Here is an 18,331-nt window from a genome sequence, read left to right as displayed (position 1 = left end):
CTTTCTCTGTTGAGCTGGGGGATTCTAGGGGAAGTAAACCACCAACCAAGAGAGAAGGAGGGGGAGTTTCCAACTGTAGCTGTGACGGGGGGGGGGGGGGGGGGCGGAGTCGCTACCGACGCGGGGAGAATACTTACAGTGTCATGTTCCACCACAGCGTGGGGTAATCCTTGGCTTGTACTGTATAGGAGAGTGACAAGGTGTGTGGGTCGTCGACAGGGTTGGTCACGCCGCGTCAATGATTTGAACTTTGTGAAGTGATTTATTATTTGTACAGTAGCTGAACTGGGAGTGCCGTTGTTGCTGCCTGGGAGAATATTTTATTCATCTGTCCACATAATTGTGGTTCATAATCCAGGAGCTCAAAGTACAACTTCTTCAACTGGTGTTCCTGACAAGTCCCGTACTGATCAACAACACGTATGGTAAGGCTTTTAATGACCATTCTATATCGTTACAGATCCATACAGTATGTACTCGCACACATCATATTACTGATTATGTGACTAATGCAGGGGTCTTCAACAGGGGGTCCGGGACCCCTAGGGGGATCCTACAGGGGGTCCTCCAAATCTTTGTGTGATAGAAACTTTTTTTCTTTCTTTTTTATATTAAGAACTTGAACCCTAGCGTCGATATTCAGTGAAATTTAGCCAAAAATAGCAGATCTACAAGAGCAGATCTACAAGCTCACAACGCCTCGCGCTGCGAGCTTGTAGATCGACTATTTTTGGCAAGGTAGTTTGGTGTTGATGGGGAAAAAAGAAGACGGGTCAGGTTTTAGTATTGTTCAAGTGGTTAAATATCTTATAACGCGAATTGACGTGAATCCAAAATAAACTGATGATTTTGCTGTTAAACTATATGGAATCTATGAAAAGGTTGTGGGGGATCCCTGCTTCATCTCTCTCTCAGCTAAGGGGGTCCTTGGCCTGAAAACATTGAAGACCCCTGAACTAATGTAACTATGAGGTATGTTATTAATATGGTAGTTTTCAACCTGCTTATACACTCCTCTTGTTTATGTGTTTTCCCTTTCTCTCCCTCTCAGTGTGCTATCATGAAGTGGCTGGATCTGGGGGACTCCATAGGTCGGTTCAGGTTTGCCGAGTCCTGCGTGGGCCTGGCCGGCTGCCTGTCCATATGCTACGCTGTGTGGACGCCATTCTGGCTGTCAAACCGGGGCCTCTGGACCGACTGGGAGAACTCTGAACAAGACCAGCAGACGTGGGACGACAGCGATAGAGCCGTTTATAATGGTGAGTCAACAAGCTGCATTAAAACCCCATTCAGAACGGGCACACGTTATTTTGTGTTATTATTTTATGCATTAACTACTGAAAAATGGCAGATATACAAGCCTGTAGATCTGCCATTTTAGAAAAATCGTGAAAATTAGAATTTTGACCCGATTCTTTAAGTGTCTTTTGAATCCTCTTAAGGTTTTTCTTTTTAAACCTATGTTTCTGTCAGCAATCTGGCTAGCCATCGTCAAAGAAAAGGTCCTTTTCACTTAACTGGAGCTCAGTTAGTCTGTGCTTGAGAGACTACTATGTCAGTGGTTTTCATGTGAAGGACCCCCAAAATGATATGAATTTGTCCACGGGCCCCCATCTCAAAATATTTAGTTCCAGGGACCCCCCAGAAACAACATTTTAGTTACAAATGTTTGCTTTAAAAATACATATATTCAAAGATTTGCACACACTTTCATGACTTTTAAAAAAATAGCAGATCTACAAGCTCGCAGCGCGCCACTCGGTGCCGCGCTGTGAGCTTGTCGATCTGCTATTTTTCAATAGTTAAAGCATTCAATAATTCTAGGCCTAAATGGTTTAAAGCGCAAAGGAACTCTGCCACCGTGTAATTCTGTTCCATGTCGATGTTGGCTCGTCGAAAGCTGTTACACTGGCTAAAGTTCAAATTGTGATTGACGTAGAACAAGCGTGCTTATATTAAACATATCAGCGGAGGCAGTGTACTGTACTTAATGAGACATAAACAACTGTACATGCTGCACGGCTCAGGGCCTTGGTAGGACATTTAGCTCCGCTTGAGAATCGCCTCAGGCTATGCTTTCCACCCCAGTGTGAGACGTGTACAGTAGACCTGAAGTACAAGTCGTCGGCAGTAAGACCTGCGTGGGCTTGTTGTGGCTGTTGCAGGGATCTGGATATCTGAGTAGGTTAGAGTTGAAGGAGTGTAGGGAAATGTGCTACAGTCTTCATCTTCATCTTGGTCTCGTCTAGATACAGTAGATCAGTGGTTCTCAAACTTTCACATTTCAAGGACTCCCCTTTACGGGTCAATTTGGTTCCATTTGTACACTGTCAGAGTTACAGACTTGTATGGGTTCATTTAGACCCCCCCCTAAAGGAGCCACAGACACAGAGTCCCTGGAATCCACTTTGAGAACCACTGCAGTAGAGCAGTGTTTCTCAACCTTTTTTCTTCATGGGAACACTTTTCATGTCCCAAGAATCCATGGGCACACGAACATAATACGGGGGTGTAAATATCGTCACTGTCAGGAAGAAACCTCGTATCTCCAAGTTTAAAGTTGTATGTTTCTTCGCAAAGTAAAGCCCTGCTTCATCATACAAGGCTGTCGCACAACAGTAGTGACAACAGCAGATCTACAAGCACGCAACGCCTCGCACCGCGAGGCGTTGTGCGCTTGTAGATTGGCTGTTTTTTTAAATGATAAATATTGGCTTTCAAGCAGTTTCAAGGGGCACACTTGACCCTTCTCAGGGGCACACCAAAGGTCCCCAGGCACAGGGGTTGAGAAACACTGCAGTAGATAGATGCTGTGTGTTTGTGTTTGTGTGTGCGTGTGTGTGCATGTGCGCTGAGCTGCGCTCGCACACACAGTATCTCTGTCTACACAAAATCACTATGTGAATAAAAGTCAATGCATAACCTTTGATTAGATAATAAATAGATCACACTTTTAAAAACAAGGATATTGACAAAACGCCTTCTGCGGTTTGTTCCCATTGTGGTCTATCAGATTTCTCATTTAGTGTTTCTAATTTGTGTGCTTTGCTCCAGTGACTGGACATCTCAATGCAACAGCTAACAGTACAATGAACATTTCAGATCAAGGGTCTTCAACATTTTCAGGCCAAGGACCCCTTAGTTGAGAGAGAGAGATGAAGCAGGGACCCCCACAACGTTTTCAAAGATTCCATATAGTTTCATCCTTTGACAGCACGTCAATGTGTGTATTCAGATATTTAACCACTTGAACCATCAATGCTTAATAAACTTGACCTTTCTCTCTGTAGTCTGCTCTTTTTCCCCTCTACACCAAACCTCTTTGCCAAAAATAGCCGATCTACAAGCTCACAACGCCTCGCGCTGCGAGGCGTTGTGAGCTTGTAGATCTGCTATTTTTGGCTAAAGTTCTCAGAATATGGTAACGCTAGGGTTCAAGTGGTTAATATAAAAAAAAGGAGAAAAAAGGTTTCTATCACCCAAAGATTGTTTTAGAGACAATCCTGTGCTTCCAATTTTGTGGCAGATTGCAGAATGCCGTTTACTGTTTGAGGATGACAATCGCATCCCATGGCCCCCCCAATACAGAAACGAGTTGTTAGCAACAAGTGAGGAATAATTTGACTGGCCTGCAGTGCACAGAGGCCTGACCTTAACACTGTCAAACACATTTGGAATGAATCGGAATAATTCAAATGTGAACCAGGCAGCATAATCGCCCCAACGTCTGAACACATTAATGCTCTTGTGGCTGAATGGAAGCAAATGGCAGCAAATTGCAGCTGTTCAATCTATTGAAAAGCCATCACAGAAACGGTGGAGAATGTTTTAGTGGCCAATTAGGGACCAACTCCATATTAATGTGATATGATTTGTTTCAGCCACAAGACACAGACACTGATGTTGGGCGATAGATAGAGCAGGGGTTTTCAAAGTGGGTGACGGCAGTCCAGGGGTGCCGCGAGATCATTTGATAATATTTGGAATTCATTTGGACACTTGAAAAAATATTTAGTATCATTTTAAACTTGAAGTACAAAGTTATTTTCAGTCAGTTCTAACCAAAATGGCTATTATCTCAACATTTTCCTTGCAGCATAATCACTAAAATATCGTCACTACTGGGCAGAAAACTTGTATCTCCAAGTTTCAAATGTGTACGTCTTTTGGTAAAGCAAAGCCCTGCTTCATCATACAAGACTGTCGCACAAAACTAGTGAAAACAGCTGATCTATAAGCTCACAAGGCATACAAGGTTTCCACCCGACAACGGCGATATGCTATAAATATAAGGTGCTGGGAGTGAAAACTATAATGTAGGGGTGCCTCAGATTAAAAAGAAATATTCATGGGGTGCCCTGAGACAAAAAAGTTTGGGAACCCCTGAGATAGAGTACCTATAGGCATACCGACCCATCTATAGGTACATTTATGTATCTAGGCAGAGAAGAACAGAACCAGTTAAATGTGTCACATCACAGTTTAACAGGTGAGCAGTGGGTGAATTAAAAACTAAAAGTAAAATGTGTGCATCCATTTTGTAGTATTCTGTGAAAAGATAGAGGTAGAGTGAGAGCAAACGGAAAGTAGACCAAGGGAAGTGTATATGAAAGGAGATATGTTTGATGTTTCTTATAATACGGGCAGGTTGGTACATGATTGCGATGGCGTCATTGGAATGAGGTGTGGGTTATTACCTTATACCACATTAAATGTAGACCGGTTGTACACACTGACAAACTACAACGTTGAGATTTTGTCGTTGCTGTCAGGCAAAAGTAGTGAAAATTTACGCTCAGCAGTCTCACAGCGCGTTGTTGTGAGCTTGTAGACGCGTTGTGAGCTATTTTCACTATTTCTGAAACATTTTGAAAGTTAAAGTTATAAAGTGATTTAGTGTGTTTCTGGGTTTTATCAAAATTAAAAATACAAGCGCTTGTGAATAAATAATAACTAATATACTGTATTGGAAGTTCCAATTAGTTAGTATTTATTCACAAGTGCAGAAACACACTAAATCACTTTATAACTTTAACTTTGGAACACAGTTTCTTCTTTTTCCCATTTCTCTGAGCTAGTGCCGCGCTGTGATCTTGTAAATCTGCTATCTTTGAAAAATCTGGAACATCTGTGAAAGTCTTTGAATATTTTTGACCTGATTCTAAGTGTCTTCTAAATCCTTCTAAGGTTTTTTGAGAAGCACTTGTTTCTATGTCCCCCAAAATGATATGTATTTGGCCACAGACCCCATAAGCAAAATTTGAGTTACAAATGTTCGCTTTAAAATACATATACCGGTATATTCAAAGATGTGCACAAATGTTCACAACTTCAAAAATAGCAGATCTACAAGCTCACAACGTGGCACTCAGTGCCGCACTGTGAGCTTGTATATCTGCTATTTTTTAATAGCTAAAGCACAAAATAAAGTGGTTAAAATCTAGAGTGACATCTCTGTTTGTGTGTGCTTGTCATCCTCCAGTCCCCGAGGCCCAGAGGGTCTTTGCATTCTTCTCCTTCCTGATGGCCCTGAGCTGTGGCGCTCTGTGCCTCGTGTTCGCCCTCTGCTGGACGTCTGACACAGTGCACTCCTACTCCAACACACGCTCCCTCCTCATGGTGGGCCAGGCGCTCTACCCCACCACGCTGCTGCTCTTCACCCTGGCCTCCACAGGTCTGTAGTACAGGGGTTCCCAAACTTTTTTGTCTCAGGGCACCCCATAAATATTGTTTTAATCCGAGGCATCCCTACATTATAATTTTCACTCCCAGCACCTTATATTTATAGCATATCGTCGTTGTCAGGTGTAAACCTTGTATGTCCAAAACCGTTCGTTTTGTATTTATCATCTATAAAATGTACAAAACTAGTGAAAACAGTAGATCTACAAGGACACAACGCCTCGCATCGCGATGTGTGCTTGTAGATCTGCTGTTTTCACAAGTTTTGTGCAACAGTCTTGTATGATGAAGCAGGGCTTTGCTTTACCAAAAGACGTACACATTTATGAGGTTTCTGCCCGACAGTGACGATATTTTAGTGATTATGTTGCGAGGAAAACGTTGAGATAATAGCCATTTTGGTTAGAACTGACTGAAAATACGTTTGTACTTCAAGTTTAAGTTTAAAATGATACTAAATATTTTTTAAGTAACTATTATCAAGTTATCTTGCGGCACCCCTGGACTGCTGTCGCGGCACCCCAGGGTGCCCCGTCACCCACTTTGAAAACCCCTGCTGTAGATGGACATATGGCCCTCTGATATCTCATTGGCCTGGGTGACTCGTTGCATGTTGTCTGAATCGAATTGTGCATTTCATGTAGTAGCGAGTGCATTACATCACCCCAAGTAAACTGGGACAGGTGAATGGGGGAAACGTAGCACGACATGGTGAAGAATCACACAAATGACTTCAGGTTCTTTTGTCCTTCAAATGGCCTACTGGCCTATGTGGTAGAAATAAACAAAGGGACCTCAAAGGGATATTTTTCTGTTTACATATCCCTATAGCAGGGTACTTCAACGTTTTCAGGCAAAGGACCCCTTAGTTGAGAGAGAGATGAAGCAGGGACCCCCACTACCTTTTCATAGATTCCATATAGTTTCATCTTTTGACAGCACAATCATCAGTAGATTCATGTCAATTTGTGTTTTCAGATATTTAAGCACTTGGGCACTATTTAAGCACTTAATAAACTTGACCTTTTACTCTTTACTTAGATGAACTCAAAACTGTCCTCTGTCTCCCAGGTCTCCTCTTCCTGCTCTGCTGGTCTCTCTTCACCTACCAGCACAGGGAAGAGATACGCCGGGACATCGCCTCTCTCGGCTCCTCCTATTGGCTGGGGGCCGTGGGCTGGGCGCTGCTGCTGATCATCCAGCCCACCGTGTTCCTGGCCGAACAGTGTGTGGTGCCAGACATCCTCCCGGACCTGGAGAACTCCATGGAGACGTTGCGGCGTGCCTCCCTGCAGAAGCGCGCTTACAGTGAAGGAGGCTGTCACCCGGGCAACTACAAGGTAGATGACAGCGCGGGCCTGCGGCGGTACATGTCAGAACCTTGAGAGATAAAACGAGACATGATGGAAAACACGAAATGTGAAGGTGAGGAGAACTCACCTTTTAAAGTCTACGGGACCAGGAGTCTGTGTAAGGCAGGGGTCTTCAACAGGGGGTCCGGGACCCCTAGGGGTTCCCCAGAGTTACTGCAGGGGGTCCTCCGAATCTTTGTGACTTTTTTTCCCCCTCCTTTTTTACATTAACCACTTGAACCCTAGCGTCCATATTCGGAGAACTTTAGACAAAAATAGCAGATCTACAAGCTCATAATACCTCGCGCTGTGAGGTGTTGTGAGCTTGTAGATCGGCTATTTTCGGATAAGGGGTTTGGTGTAGAGGGGGAAAAAGAGCAGTCTAAGTGCAGAGTGAAAGGTCAAGTTTATTAAGTATTGACGGTTCAAGTGGTTAAATATCTGAGAACACAAATTTACATGAATCCAAAATACACTGACGACCGTGCTGTCAAATGATGAAACTATATGGAATCTATGAAAAGGTTGTGGGGGTCCCTGCTTCATCTTTCTCTCAGCTAAGGGGTCCTTGGCCTGAAAACGTTGAAGACCCCTGGTGTAAGGCATGTGCTGCACCCAACCCGCCTGAACATTGACTCCCTGAGTGCTGACCACAGTGAATCTGGGAGGTTTCTCTGGACCACTGCAGGACGGATAATGTGGATTATGTGGCTGAACTGGATTTATATTGAGCTGCTGTTACGGCAGAACGAACTGAAAGTGCTCTGTGATCAATATGTTTTGAGCGGTGGTGCTAACTGGCTTCGTCTGTATGTGTGTACACTGTACAGTATGTTCGACTCCCGCCTCATCCCACATTGGCCAAGCTTTGCGGGACGCTTAGTGAAATGAACTCATACATGTACTGTAAATAGCATCGCTCACTTCACACTGAATGTGATTTCTACTCTAACAAACGCAACAAACAAAAACACACAGAACACTGTGACATAAGAAAGAAAGAAAAAAAGTTCTGTTAAGCTTAAGGCAATTATTATTATTTATTTTTTTACAAATCTCTTTATTTGTTTTTTTTTGCAGAAAATAAAAGAGAAGCCTCAAAAATTGAAATCACATAAAAGTAAACTGCACTTTTTTTTAACCAAGCTTAGGCAATTTGATAAAATATACTGTAATGATTATGCCTGCCTTATGTTTAACCACCCTTGCGTCCCTATATTGGGCATGTCATTATATTGTCAATAATTGTGTAAATATACTGTAGCTGATCTACAGTACAAGGTCACACATCACATGTCAGTGAAGTGTTGATAAGATGGTAAAATGTACCTTTTAACCTCTTAGAGGTCAATTAACACTAAACGATTTTGCTTATGTAATATGTAGGGCTGTCACGATTATGACATTTTACATAGCGATTAATTGTCACTCAAATAATTGCGATTAACGATTTAATTGTGTTTTTGTCGTTGACAATTACACTTCTGTTTGGCTTTTAGGCTTTGAAGTTGCACATGGTAGATATGACACATAACCTAATATACAAAGAAATTATTGACATATTTGAAAACTTTATACTTAAAAAAAGAACATTGATAGTGGAAATAGCCGATCTACAAGCTCACAACGCGTCGCGATGCGACACGTTGTGAGCTTGTAGATCGGCTATTTCCACTATTTTTGACTTTTTTTCAACATGGAAACGATTACGACTATTATGAAAAATAATAGCGATTATGTAAAATAATTGCGATTAGACGATTATGTAATAATTGTGACAACCCTAATCTGTAATATGATGGATACTGAAAAGCAATGAAAGATATTTCAGGTTTCACGTTTTGATGTATTTATTACTCGTGCAATTCGTCAACTCTTCATCAGTGTTCTCCAAACTGTTGTTTAGCCCGTAGTCTGTGTCAATGTTCCACTGAAATCTGGAAAGTAAGTAGGTAGGCAAATAATATTCATACATTAATAATAAATGTCGGGCATCTGTTGTTTGACACGTGTCGTCTTAATTACAGGATGTCTCATAAATTGTGAATATCCTTGCAGAACGCTTGTGAAACTAGCGCATAAGTTAATATTCCAAAACATAGCAGCAGCTGCTCATTCATAAAGGGCATAGCTCATAAATTCCACGGTGCCATGCGTTGTTTGTAACACAGCCAATACTGTTCAGCAGTCACTCATATCATCCAGAGAATAGGGCTGTCACGATTATGACATTTTACATGACGATTAATTGTCACTCAAATAATTGTGATTAACGATTTAATTGTGTTTTTGTCGTTGTCGTACCGTAAATGTACAAAGAAATTACTGACATATTTGACAACTTTACACTTTAAAAATAACATTGATAGTGGAAATAGCCGTCACAACGCGTTGTGAGCTTGTAGATCTGCTATTTCCACTATTTTTTAAATGTTTGAACATATATAAACATTTTTTTCAACATGTAAACGATTATGACGATTATCACAAAATAATTGTGATTATGTCAAATAATTGCGATTATGTCAAATAATTGCGATTATGTCAAATAATTGCGATTAGACGTTTATGTAATAATTGTGACAGCCCTACCAGAGAATAAAGGATATTATAAGCTTCTTTGAGGTTTGGAACCCTACAGGTTGGAGAATCTGATATGTGACTTGAAGGTTGCCTGACCAAATCCCAACACTGACTTGGGGGGAATCTAGGCTGGGAAAGTGAATGAGGTTTGTGTCATCAATATTCATTAGTTTTTACCTTTATTTAGGGTTTCACTTTGGTGTTTGGTTTCATTTTAGTTTCATGTAGTTAGTTTTACAAAATAGTTTCAGTTCAGTCTTAGTTTTAGTTTTTCAGGGGAAGGTGAGGGAATTTTGCGTTCCTTTTTAGTTTTTATTTTAGTTTCAGTTATAGAATATTTCACTGCTTGAATCCCAGAAACTCTATGAATATAGTATTATTGCTCAGCAGATCCTTCCGGGGGCAAATTAAAGTTAATTAAAAAGAGTTCATGCTGAACTTCTGTGCAAATGGAAAGAAATGAACGCGTAGACCACACAATCAAATCCTCTGCGTTATTAATGTATTCCATTTGTTGTGTGTGCAATTGGAACAGTTTGAGCACTCTGGGATAAATTATCACTGAGGATTTTTGGTGTGTACTCTCCAGTGGTGGAAAAAGTACTCAAATTATTTACTTAAAGTATCAATACTGCAATGTAGAAATAAGTACAGAATTCAAAATGTAGTAAAAGTATGAAAGTATTGTCATCAAAATGTACTTAAAGTACCAATAGTAAAAGTACTGAATCTTTGAAAAAATAGCATATCTGCGATGCATTGTGAGCTTGTAGACGGGCTATTTAAAAAAAAAATCCTACGTATAAAATAGGGCTACAAGTGGTTAAAATGCTAAATGGTAAATGGTGTATTTATATAGCGCCTTTATCCAAGGCGCTTTACAATGTAAACCCATTCACCCATTCACACACACACATTCATACGCCGATGGCGGTGGAAACCATGCAAGGCACCAACCTAGGGGTCCAGTGTCTTGCCCAAGGACACTTCGACATGTTGACAGGAGGAGCTGGGATTTGAACCGCCGACCCATGGATCATTGGCCAACCTGTTAATATATGTTTTATAATATTATAATGTATATCTCCAGTAAGTAACTAGTAATGAAAGTTTTCAAATAAATGTAGTGGAGTAAAAGTACAATATTTGGATCCAAGATGTAGTGGAGTAGAAGTAAAAGTACTGGAAATTTGCACATAACTCAAAATTGTACTTAAGTACATTACTTAAGTAAATGTACTTAGTTACTTTACACCACTGGTACTCTCTTCAAAGTGTAGAGCTTTGGTTCTCAACCTTTTCAGGCTGTGAACTGGGGAACCCTGACCCTAACAAGCACTTGGAATGTAGGAGTTGAGGCCTAGATCCACAGATAAATATTGTGAAAACAGCAGATCTACAAGCTCTATCTAAGTTATCTATTATTATTTTTTTCTCTCTTTTTTTGAGAATTTGGCCAATGTTTGACCCATTTTTATAGAATAGTTTGATTACTTTTGATGTTGTTATGGTCTTTTTCTTTCTTTCTTTTTTTTAGGAGTTAAAAGTCCTTCACTGTCCTCTGGGGACCCCCGCAAAATCATGTGGGGACCCCCCTGGGGGTCCCGCCCTAAGGTTGAGAACCCCTGTAACCCACTAGGAGCTCATGTGTGGCGCAGCAGACTTTAGCCTCCTTCCATTGTGTGTGAGTCCACTGTCCAAGCCTGTTGGAAAACTTGGAAACCAAATCCAAGCCTGTCGGAAACCGTCCAAACTTGACTCTGTCTCTGACCGGTCTCTTCAAGCCTACTGTTAGCTGCCTGTCTATTCGTGTACCCTCCACACACACTGAGGACCGAACACCTGTCCTGACGAGTTTTTGGACCATCAGACAACACCCTCCCTCTTGTCCAGAGTCCTAAAGAGGGCCTTGCCTTCTCTCCCTCGCTCCCACGAGTAGGGGGAGGAGTGAGAAAATGCTGGCCTTGGTATGTTTACGTTCTCACCCTGCCAAAGTGGCGCAGATTACTGGCCCTGGTTCCGTTAATTGGGCGTTAATCAGGTGTTGCTCTAATTAAAAGGCAGTTCCGCCCTGTTGGCACCCCGTAATGAGTTTGTTATTAAATCCACAGAGGATTTTTGTCTCTTTTTCAATTTAACAACAGGGTACCGCTTAATTGCTGTGTAAATGAGCGGAATGTCCTTGAAGGTCGTCTTGCGTGAGCGCCTGAGCCGCGAACTGCATTGTTCTGAAGTGTCTCCCCCCAAAAAACACATCAAAGGTTCTGTGTCAGGACCCCTTCACAGAACAACTCCTTTAATTAACTTTAAAACTAGCTCGTCTTCAGTCTTCTTTCTCCAAATTGAGACAGCAGGTGATTCCTCTTCTTTGCCCTTATAAATAACTCCTTTTATTTATTTCATTTTCATCCAAGGTTGTTATTTCCTCCCACAGCTTGTTGGTGTCTGTTTGTGTTTGTCTGTTTGTGCTTGTTGGTGTTGTTGGGAGTCCTTGAAATTCATGTGATGTTTTTGCAGTGTCTTTTGGAACAGAGCCCTCCTCCACACTTTTCAACCTCCCACCTTCCCGAGACCCCAACGTTTCACCTCCCTCAGGGAAATGGAACAAAAGGTGGTGAGTTTGATTGATTGAATACTTAATTAGCAGTTCGCCTAGGAAAAGCACAGCACAAGACGGTACAGTTCAGATACAAGGTCGCACAATGGCTTGTTTACATTGGGGTCCTTTTGTACTTAAAGGGACATTTCACTTTCAAAAATCTTTTGGTCTGAAAAAACTGTTCAGAGTGTTCATAAAAGCCTGATTAGACGATAATATGACCAAATGTTATTTTGAAAGTGAAATATCCCTTTAATTCATAGGAGAAGAGTGGGACGACTTCTTAAACCCTCAGCTGTTCTTTCTTAGTCAAACGGATCTGAGTTACAACTGTACTTGGGACTGTTTTTTTTCCTGTCTACACTGCAGACCAAATCTCTTCGCCTCAAAATAGCCCATCTTCAATCTAGGGATGGGACGATAAGCGATATTATCGTTTATCGTGATAAAAAAACACTTGCGATAATCGTATCATGGAGATTTAATTTATCGTCATATCGTCCTTCATCATGCACTGGGATCAATTCACCTTTTATTTGCCGAGCTGCATATCCGGTACCACTTAAACCCTCTATAATTGGGTAAAGGGTACTTATAATATACAAACTTGATATATATACCAATATACAAATATATGTCTTTTTTCCACTCTTTATCAAATGTCTTTGCCAAAAAATAGCCGATCTTCAACGTCATAACGCATCGCAACGCGATGCGTTGTGAGCTTGTAGATCTGCAATATTTTTGGCAAATGTTCCGCCCCAGGATAATGGATTTTGATTAACGCGATTATATCGTAAATCGCGATTTCTTTGGTCACAATAATCGTGATATGACATTTTCATATCGTCCCATGATCCCTACTTCAATCTCACGTGTCTCCCCAAATGTTACTCCGAAGAATAGGCATGCTGTTGAGGTTCAAGTGCTTAACGCGTAGACTGAGATAGAGATCGTGAAGGGAATGGAGAAAACACAAAAAATACAGTTCATAAAAGCAGGACAGTGAGAGATTGCTGGACAGGTGGCCAGGAAAGGAGAGGAGAGACACAGGGAGAATATGGATGGTGGTGTTGGAGGGCATCTGCTAGGAGACATCAATCAGAAGATGGCATGTGTGATTGAACGGCCCGCCAGCCAGTGTTTCCTGCCCTCCGCCAGCTAGCACGTGTAGAACAGCCTGAGATACGCAGCTGCTCTTCATATCAATTAGAGGCCAATTACACAACCATGTCCTACTAATTATGCTGCATAGCCGCCATGCCACCGCCGTAGTAGTGAAGCATAAAACGCATCCTCCGCATTTCTCTTTTAACTCTTGAGTGCACACAAATGGAACCACCAATCTATGGGTTTCCATTTGGTTCCATTTGTACATTCTCGGTGGTACATTAACACTCAGAACAACTCAGAAAGAAAGAAGTGTGTGATGTGTGTCTGCTTGTGGTGCTTGAGATGAAAAAAGTCGCCCACAATGTGCCAAGGCAGAGAGCCATTTTATCTGATTTTGTGGGCTCTAAGTTTGCATTGTGGCGTGTGTGTGTGTGTGTGTGTGTGTGTGTGTGTGTGTGTGTGTGTGTGTGTGTGTGTGTGTGTGTGTGTGTGTGTGTGTGTGTGTGTGTGTGTGTGTGTGTGTGTGTGTGTGTGTGTGTGTGTGTGTGTGTGTGTGTGTGTGTGTGTGTGTGTGAGAGAGAGAGAGACAGAGAGATGGAAAGATAGAGAAGTCTCGTTGCTGTTAGCTGCTTTGCCTTTTGGTGGTGCTAGTGTAACATCTATTGTTAGTTTGCCTCAAGAAGGAGAAATGCTGGTTTCATGTGATGAGTAATGACTTGTGTGTGTGCGTGTGTGCGTGCGTGTGTTCATGCATGTGTAAACATGTATGAGTTTATGTGCTTAATGCTTATTTGTAAGGTAGACAAAGTGTGATACGTTTTCTTACATTTGAGGATTTTGAGACGGCAATAAGTGCTGGACAGTTTTATTTGGCTCGGGGGCATGAAGAATAATGAGAGAGAGGCTCAATTAACTTTTGCAGTTTTCATGTCTTGTACATGGTTTGCATAATTCAGAACATTTTTTAACTTCCCTGACAGGCTAATGTCATCAGGTTCCGAGTGAAGACCAGTGGATGAGGACATGGATAGAAGGAAGAGAGCAACTGAGAGGCAGGGGGGTGTCGCACCAAATTCTGGGCCCTGGGTACAAGGATTCACTGTGGGCCCCCCATGAATGTTCTTCATAGGGGGAGGGGGTTTAACCCATTTAGACTGGGAACGCATTATGCATTATTTTGTGCTTTAACTATAGAAAAATAGCAGATATACAAGCTCACAGCGCGGCACCGAGTGCCACGCTGCGAGCTTGTAGATCTGCTATTTTTGAAAAATCGTGAAAATTCTTTGAATATTTCAAATCCTTCTAAGGTTTTTTGAAAAAACTATGTTTCTATGTCAGTGGTGCTCAAACTTTTTCGGACACCCATCTCAAAATATTTAGTTCCAGGGATGCCCCAGGAGCAAAATTTTAGTTACAAATGTTCGCTTAAAAAATACATATATTCTTGGACTTGGACTCCTCATGCAAGGAAGCATGAGGTCAGTCCGTTGTCTCCCCAAGCGCGGCAGAGGGAGAGCAGAGCCCAGGATTACATAGGCAATTGGCAATTGGCACTGGGTGAAAATGGATTACAAAATCGTGGGATAAAAATTATATAAAAAATAAAAATAAAATACATATATTCAAAGATTTCTACACATTTTCACGACTTTTCAAAAATAGCAGATCTACAAGCTCGCAGCACAGCACTCTGTGCCGCGCTGTGAGCTTGTATATCTGCTATTTTTCTAAAGTATAAAATAATTCCAGGCCCCTCCACCTTAGTAACTCAGTCCCAATTTCCCCCCCATTGTGACGCCACTGTGGAGTCCCTGCACAGTAAAAATACTCTGTGTTAGTTTATCCACTCTCAACTCTGAGAGTGTACAAATGTAACCAAATGGACCCATATCATTTTGTACACTATTAGAGGTATATTAACAGAAGAACTTAACTGCGTGAAGTCCTCCGTTGTGTTGTGTGTGGTGTTGATTAACTGTGTGCCTCTCTCCCCCTCTAATGCAGTGGTTCTCAACCTTTTCAGGCTGCGACCCCCAAAATAATCAGATTTGAACTTGGCACAAGCACTTGGAATTGTAGGAGTTGGCATTACTTTTAGTTCGACTTGGATCTATTCCATTGTGAAAATAGCCGATCTACATGCTCCACAACGACCCGCTATTTTCACAGTTTCTGCCTCTATAGGCCTACACTTATACTGTATGTTGGTCTATTTACTGTTGAGTGAGAAAACAATGTTGACATTTAGATAAACATCTGGGGACCCCCAACATTTTGGAGAACCACTACTCTAATACACACTCAGTCACTGTCTCTCTCCCTCTCTTTCTTCCACATGGGGCTCCTTCATAGCTTAAATGTAGTCAAAAGGTTAGTCCAACTATACTTTCCTTTCCTCTGAATTGTGTCCAGTGTAAGCGGTCTCTCTTTGTATTTGGGAATGTCAGGAGATTTAATGTCTTCACCCCCTACCTACGCTCTCAGAAAAGTCCAAGGGCGGAGGGCGAAAGAGGGGCTGGAGGAGACGGTGGGAAAACGTACACCTTAGTGATGTGTCGTTCATGAGTGATTTGTTCATAGGTTCATAAGACTCATGTACACATTTGATAGAACAACTTTCACTTGAAGTTGAGAAATATTTGCCCAGGAGTTTCTATAGACGGGTTTCTTGTTTACAAACATTGAGACTAAATGCACAGCTGAATGTATCATGTAATCAATTCCCACCAATCCCCAAACCTGTTGTTTTGGGGAGCGCTGGTTTCATTGGCTAATTTTGGTACCGAACCTGTGCACGCATCTACTTCTTATCAGTGTAACGTGGACCAGAAACCCGTCAATGCTACTGGGGTTGGGTAGCTACTGGGTTTGGGTAGGTCCACCACTGGTCTAAAGCCCTTGCCTCAGTTTCTTCTGCCTTTCCTTTCTTTTCTGGCATCCTGGTCTACAGTATGTACAGGTCCTGGTCTATGTACAGGTCCTGGTCTATGAACAGGTCCTGGTCTATGTACAGGTCCTGGTCTATGAACAGGTCCTGGTGTATGCAAAGGTCCTGTAATTGCAAGGAAAGCAAGAAAACCTCCCAAAACGGGGCTAACTTTCTGCATGGTGATTTACATCCCAAAGCCTGGAGGGACGAGTACTCGCTGATTGGCTAGACCAGTGGTTCCCAAATGTTTTAGCTCAAAACCCAAAAGTTAAGTTAGACGAATACATGAGTATTCATTCATACATTCTTCTAAAAACAGGCTACTTAAGAATTCAAATGTACAACTTACAAAGTAAAGATTTTCCAGAAAAAAAAACAAGCTCTACAAGCTCACATGTTGCATCGTGATGGCTGTGAGCTTGTTGATCTGTCCGTAGATACATTTTCAGGTATACGGTTGCCAATATCATCCAATCAGGAGGAGAGAGAAGCCATTTATTGGCTTCAATTTATTAGTCTCAAAATAAAAACTTTAGTCTGATAATTCCTTTGTTACATCACTTCCAATTTCAGTTCTTTATCTTGTGTGAGTTCTCTCTCCTGATTGGATGCATTTGTTATCCCGACCTGTAAATGTATTTTCTGTTCACTAGAGCAGTGGTTCTCAACCTGTGGGTCGGGACCCCCAGAGGGGTCCCCAAATTATTCTGTGGGGTCACCTGATGATTAACTTAATGTGCAACATTGTTTTCTCACTCAACAGTAAACAAACCAACATAAAGTTTAAGTGTATAGAGGGTAAATGCACATTTCTAAAGAGACAATTTAAGGACTTTGTAATACCTCTAAAATGACAAATTAAACATTGGCCAAATTGTCAAATATTAGAGGCAGAAATTGTGAAAATATCTACATGCTCACAACGCCTCGCAATGCGAGGCTTTGTGAGCATGTAGATCTGCTATTTTCACAATAGAACCGTGTTATGCAAAATGTAATGCCTCAACTCTTAGTGCTTGTCAGGTTGGGGGGTCCCCAGTTTTAATATGATTATTTTGGGGGTCGCGGCCTGAAAAGGTTGAGAACCACTGCACTAGAGGGGGAGAGACAGGGAGTGATTACTGTCAGATTACTATAGAGCAGGGTTTCTCAAACATTTTTAGGTTGTGACCCCCAAAATAAACATATATGAACTGGGGACCCCCACCCTGACAAGCACTTGGAATTGTAGGTATTACATTTAATTTGACTCGGTTCCGCAGATAAATATTGTGAAAATAGCAGATCTACATGCTCACAACGCCTCGCACTGCGAGGCGTTGTGAGCATATAGATCTGCTATTTTCACAATGTTCGCCTCTTGCTTACTTCATATTTGGCAGTTTGGCCAGTTTGGTATTAAAACGGTCTTGAAAGTCCTTAAATTGTCACTTTATAAATGTGCAGATACCCTGTATACACTTATGTAGGTTTATTTACCGTTGAGTGAGAATCTTTTTTTACATTAAGCGAATCATCTGGGGACCCCACAAAATAATTTGGGGACCCCACTTGGGGTCCCGACCCCAAGTTTGATAACCACTGCTATAGAGGTATTGAACACTTTATTTTTAAAAATATATAAATCACACCAGTGTGAAGTGAGCGGTGCTGATGATGATGATAGACCCACACGACGTCTCATCATTATATTGTCCAATCAGAAAAGGGACATAACGGTTATGTCAATATTTGATGGCCTGTTCATTTTGCATGGATGGACAGGTTATGTAATAAGAAATTGATGACCTGTCCATTTTGCATGGACACACACACAAAGCCACTAGCACCACTCAAAAAAAGCTACTTTTTTTTCATATTTTTTAGACTACTTTTTTACAGACAACTGCCGATGAACATTTCTTATCCGGCCATTCACAATAATAGACGCTCTATCACTTAGGCTATATCCCTGTTGCAAATTGCCCACAGATCTGCCTATAACACCCAGCCAAATGCTCTGGGGTTTTGACCCTGTCCTGTTCTTCTTGCAGGGACCCAATCCATCTCTCCTGTTGAATCCTCAATGAG

General features: G+C 41.6%; 1 protein-coding gene across 1 annotated transcript in view; it reads left to right on the top strand.

Moving 5' to 3' along the window:
• The window catches only part of rag1 (recombination activating 1), a gene marked incomplete at both ends in the record, with an annotated part of 50,885 nt that overhangs the window by 1,514 nt on the left and 31,040 nt on the right, over nt 1–18,331 (top strand). The window contains 3 exons of the mRNA XM_080736972.1: nt 1,052–1,259; nt 5,483–5,674; nt 6,754–7,048. Of these exons, the coding sequence (XP_080593098.1) occupies nt 1,052–1,259; nt 5,483–5,674; nt 6,754–7,048 (695 nt within the window). The remainder of the gene's footprint in view (nt 1–1,051; nt 1,260–5,482; nt 5,675–6,753; nt 7,049–18,331) is intronic.

The sequence above is a fragment of the Nannobrachium achirus genome (assembly GCF_963921795.1).
Source record: "Nannobrachium achirus genome assembly, chromosome: 11".
In the NCBI taxonomy this organism is placed as follows: Eukaryota; Metazoa; Chordata; class Actinopteri; order Myctophiformes; family Myctophidae; genus Nannobrachium; species Nannobrachium achirus.
This window is presented reverse-complemented; position numbering and strand designations above follow the sequence as displayed.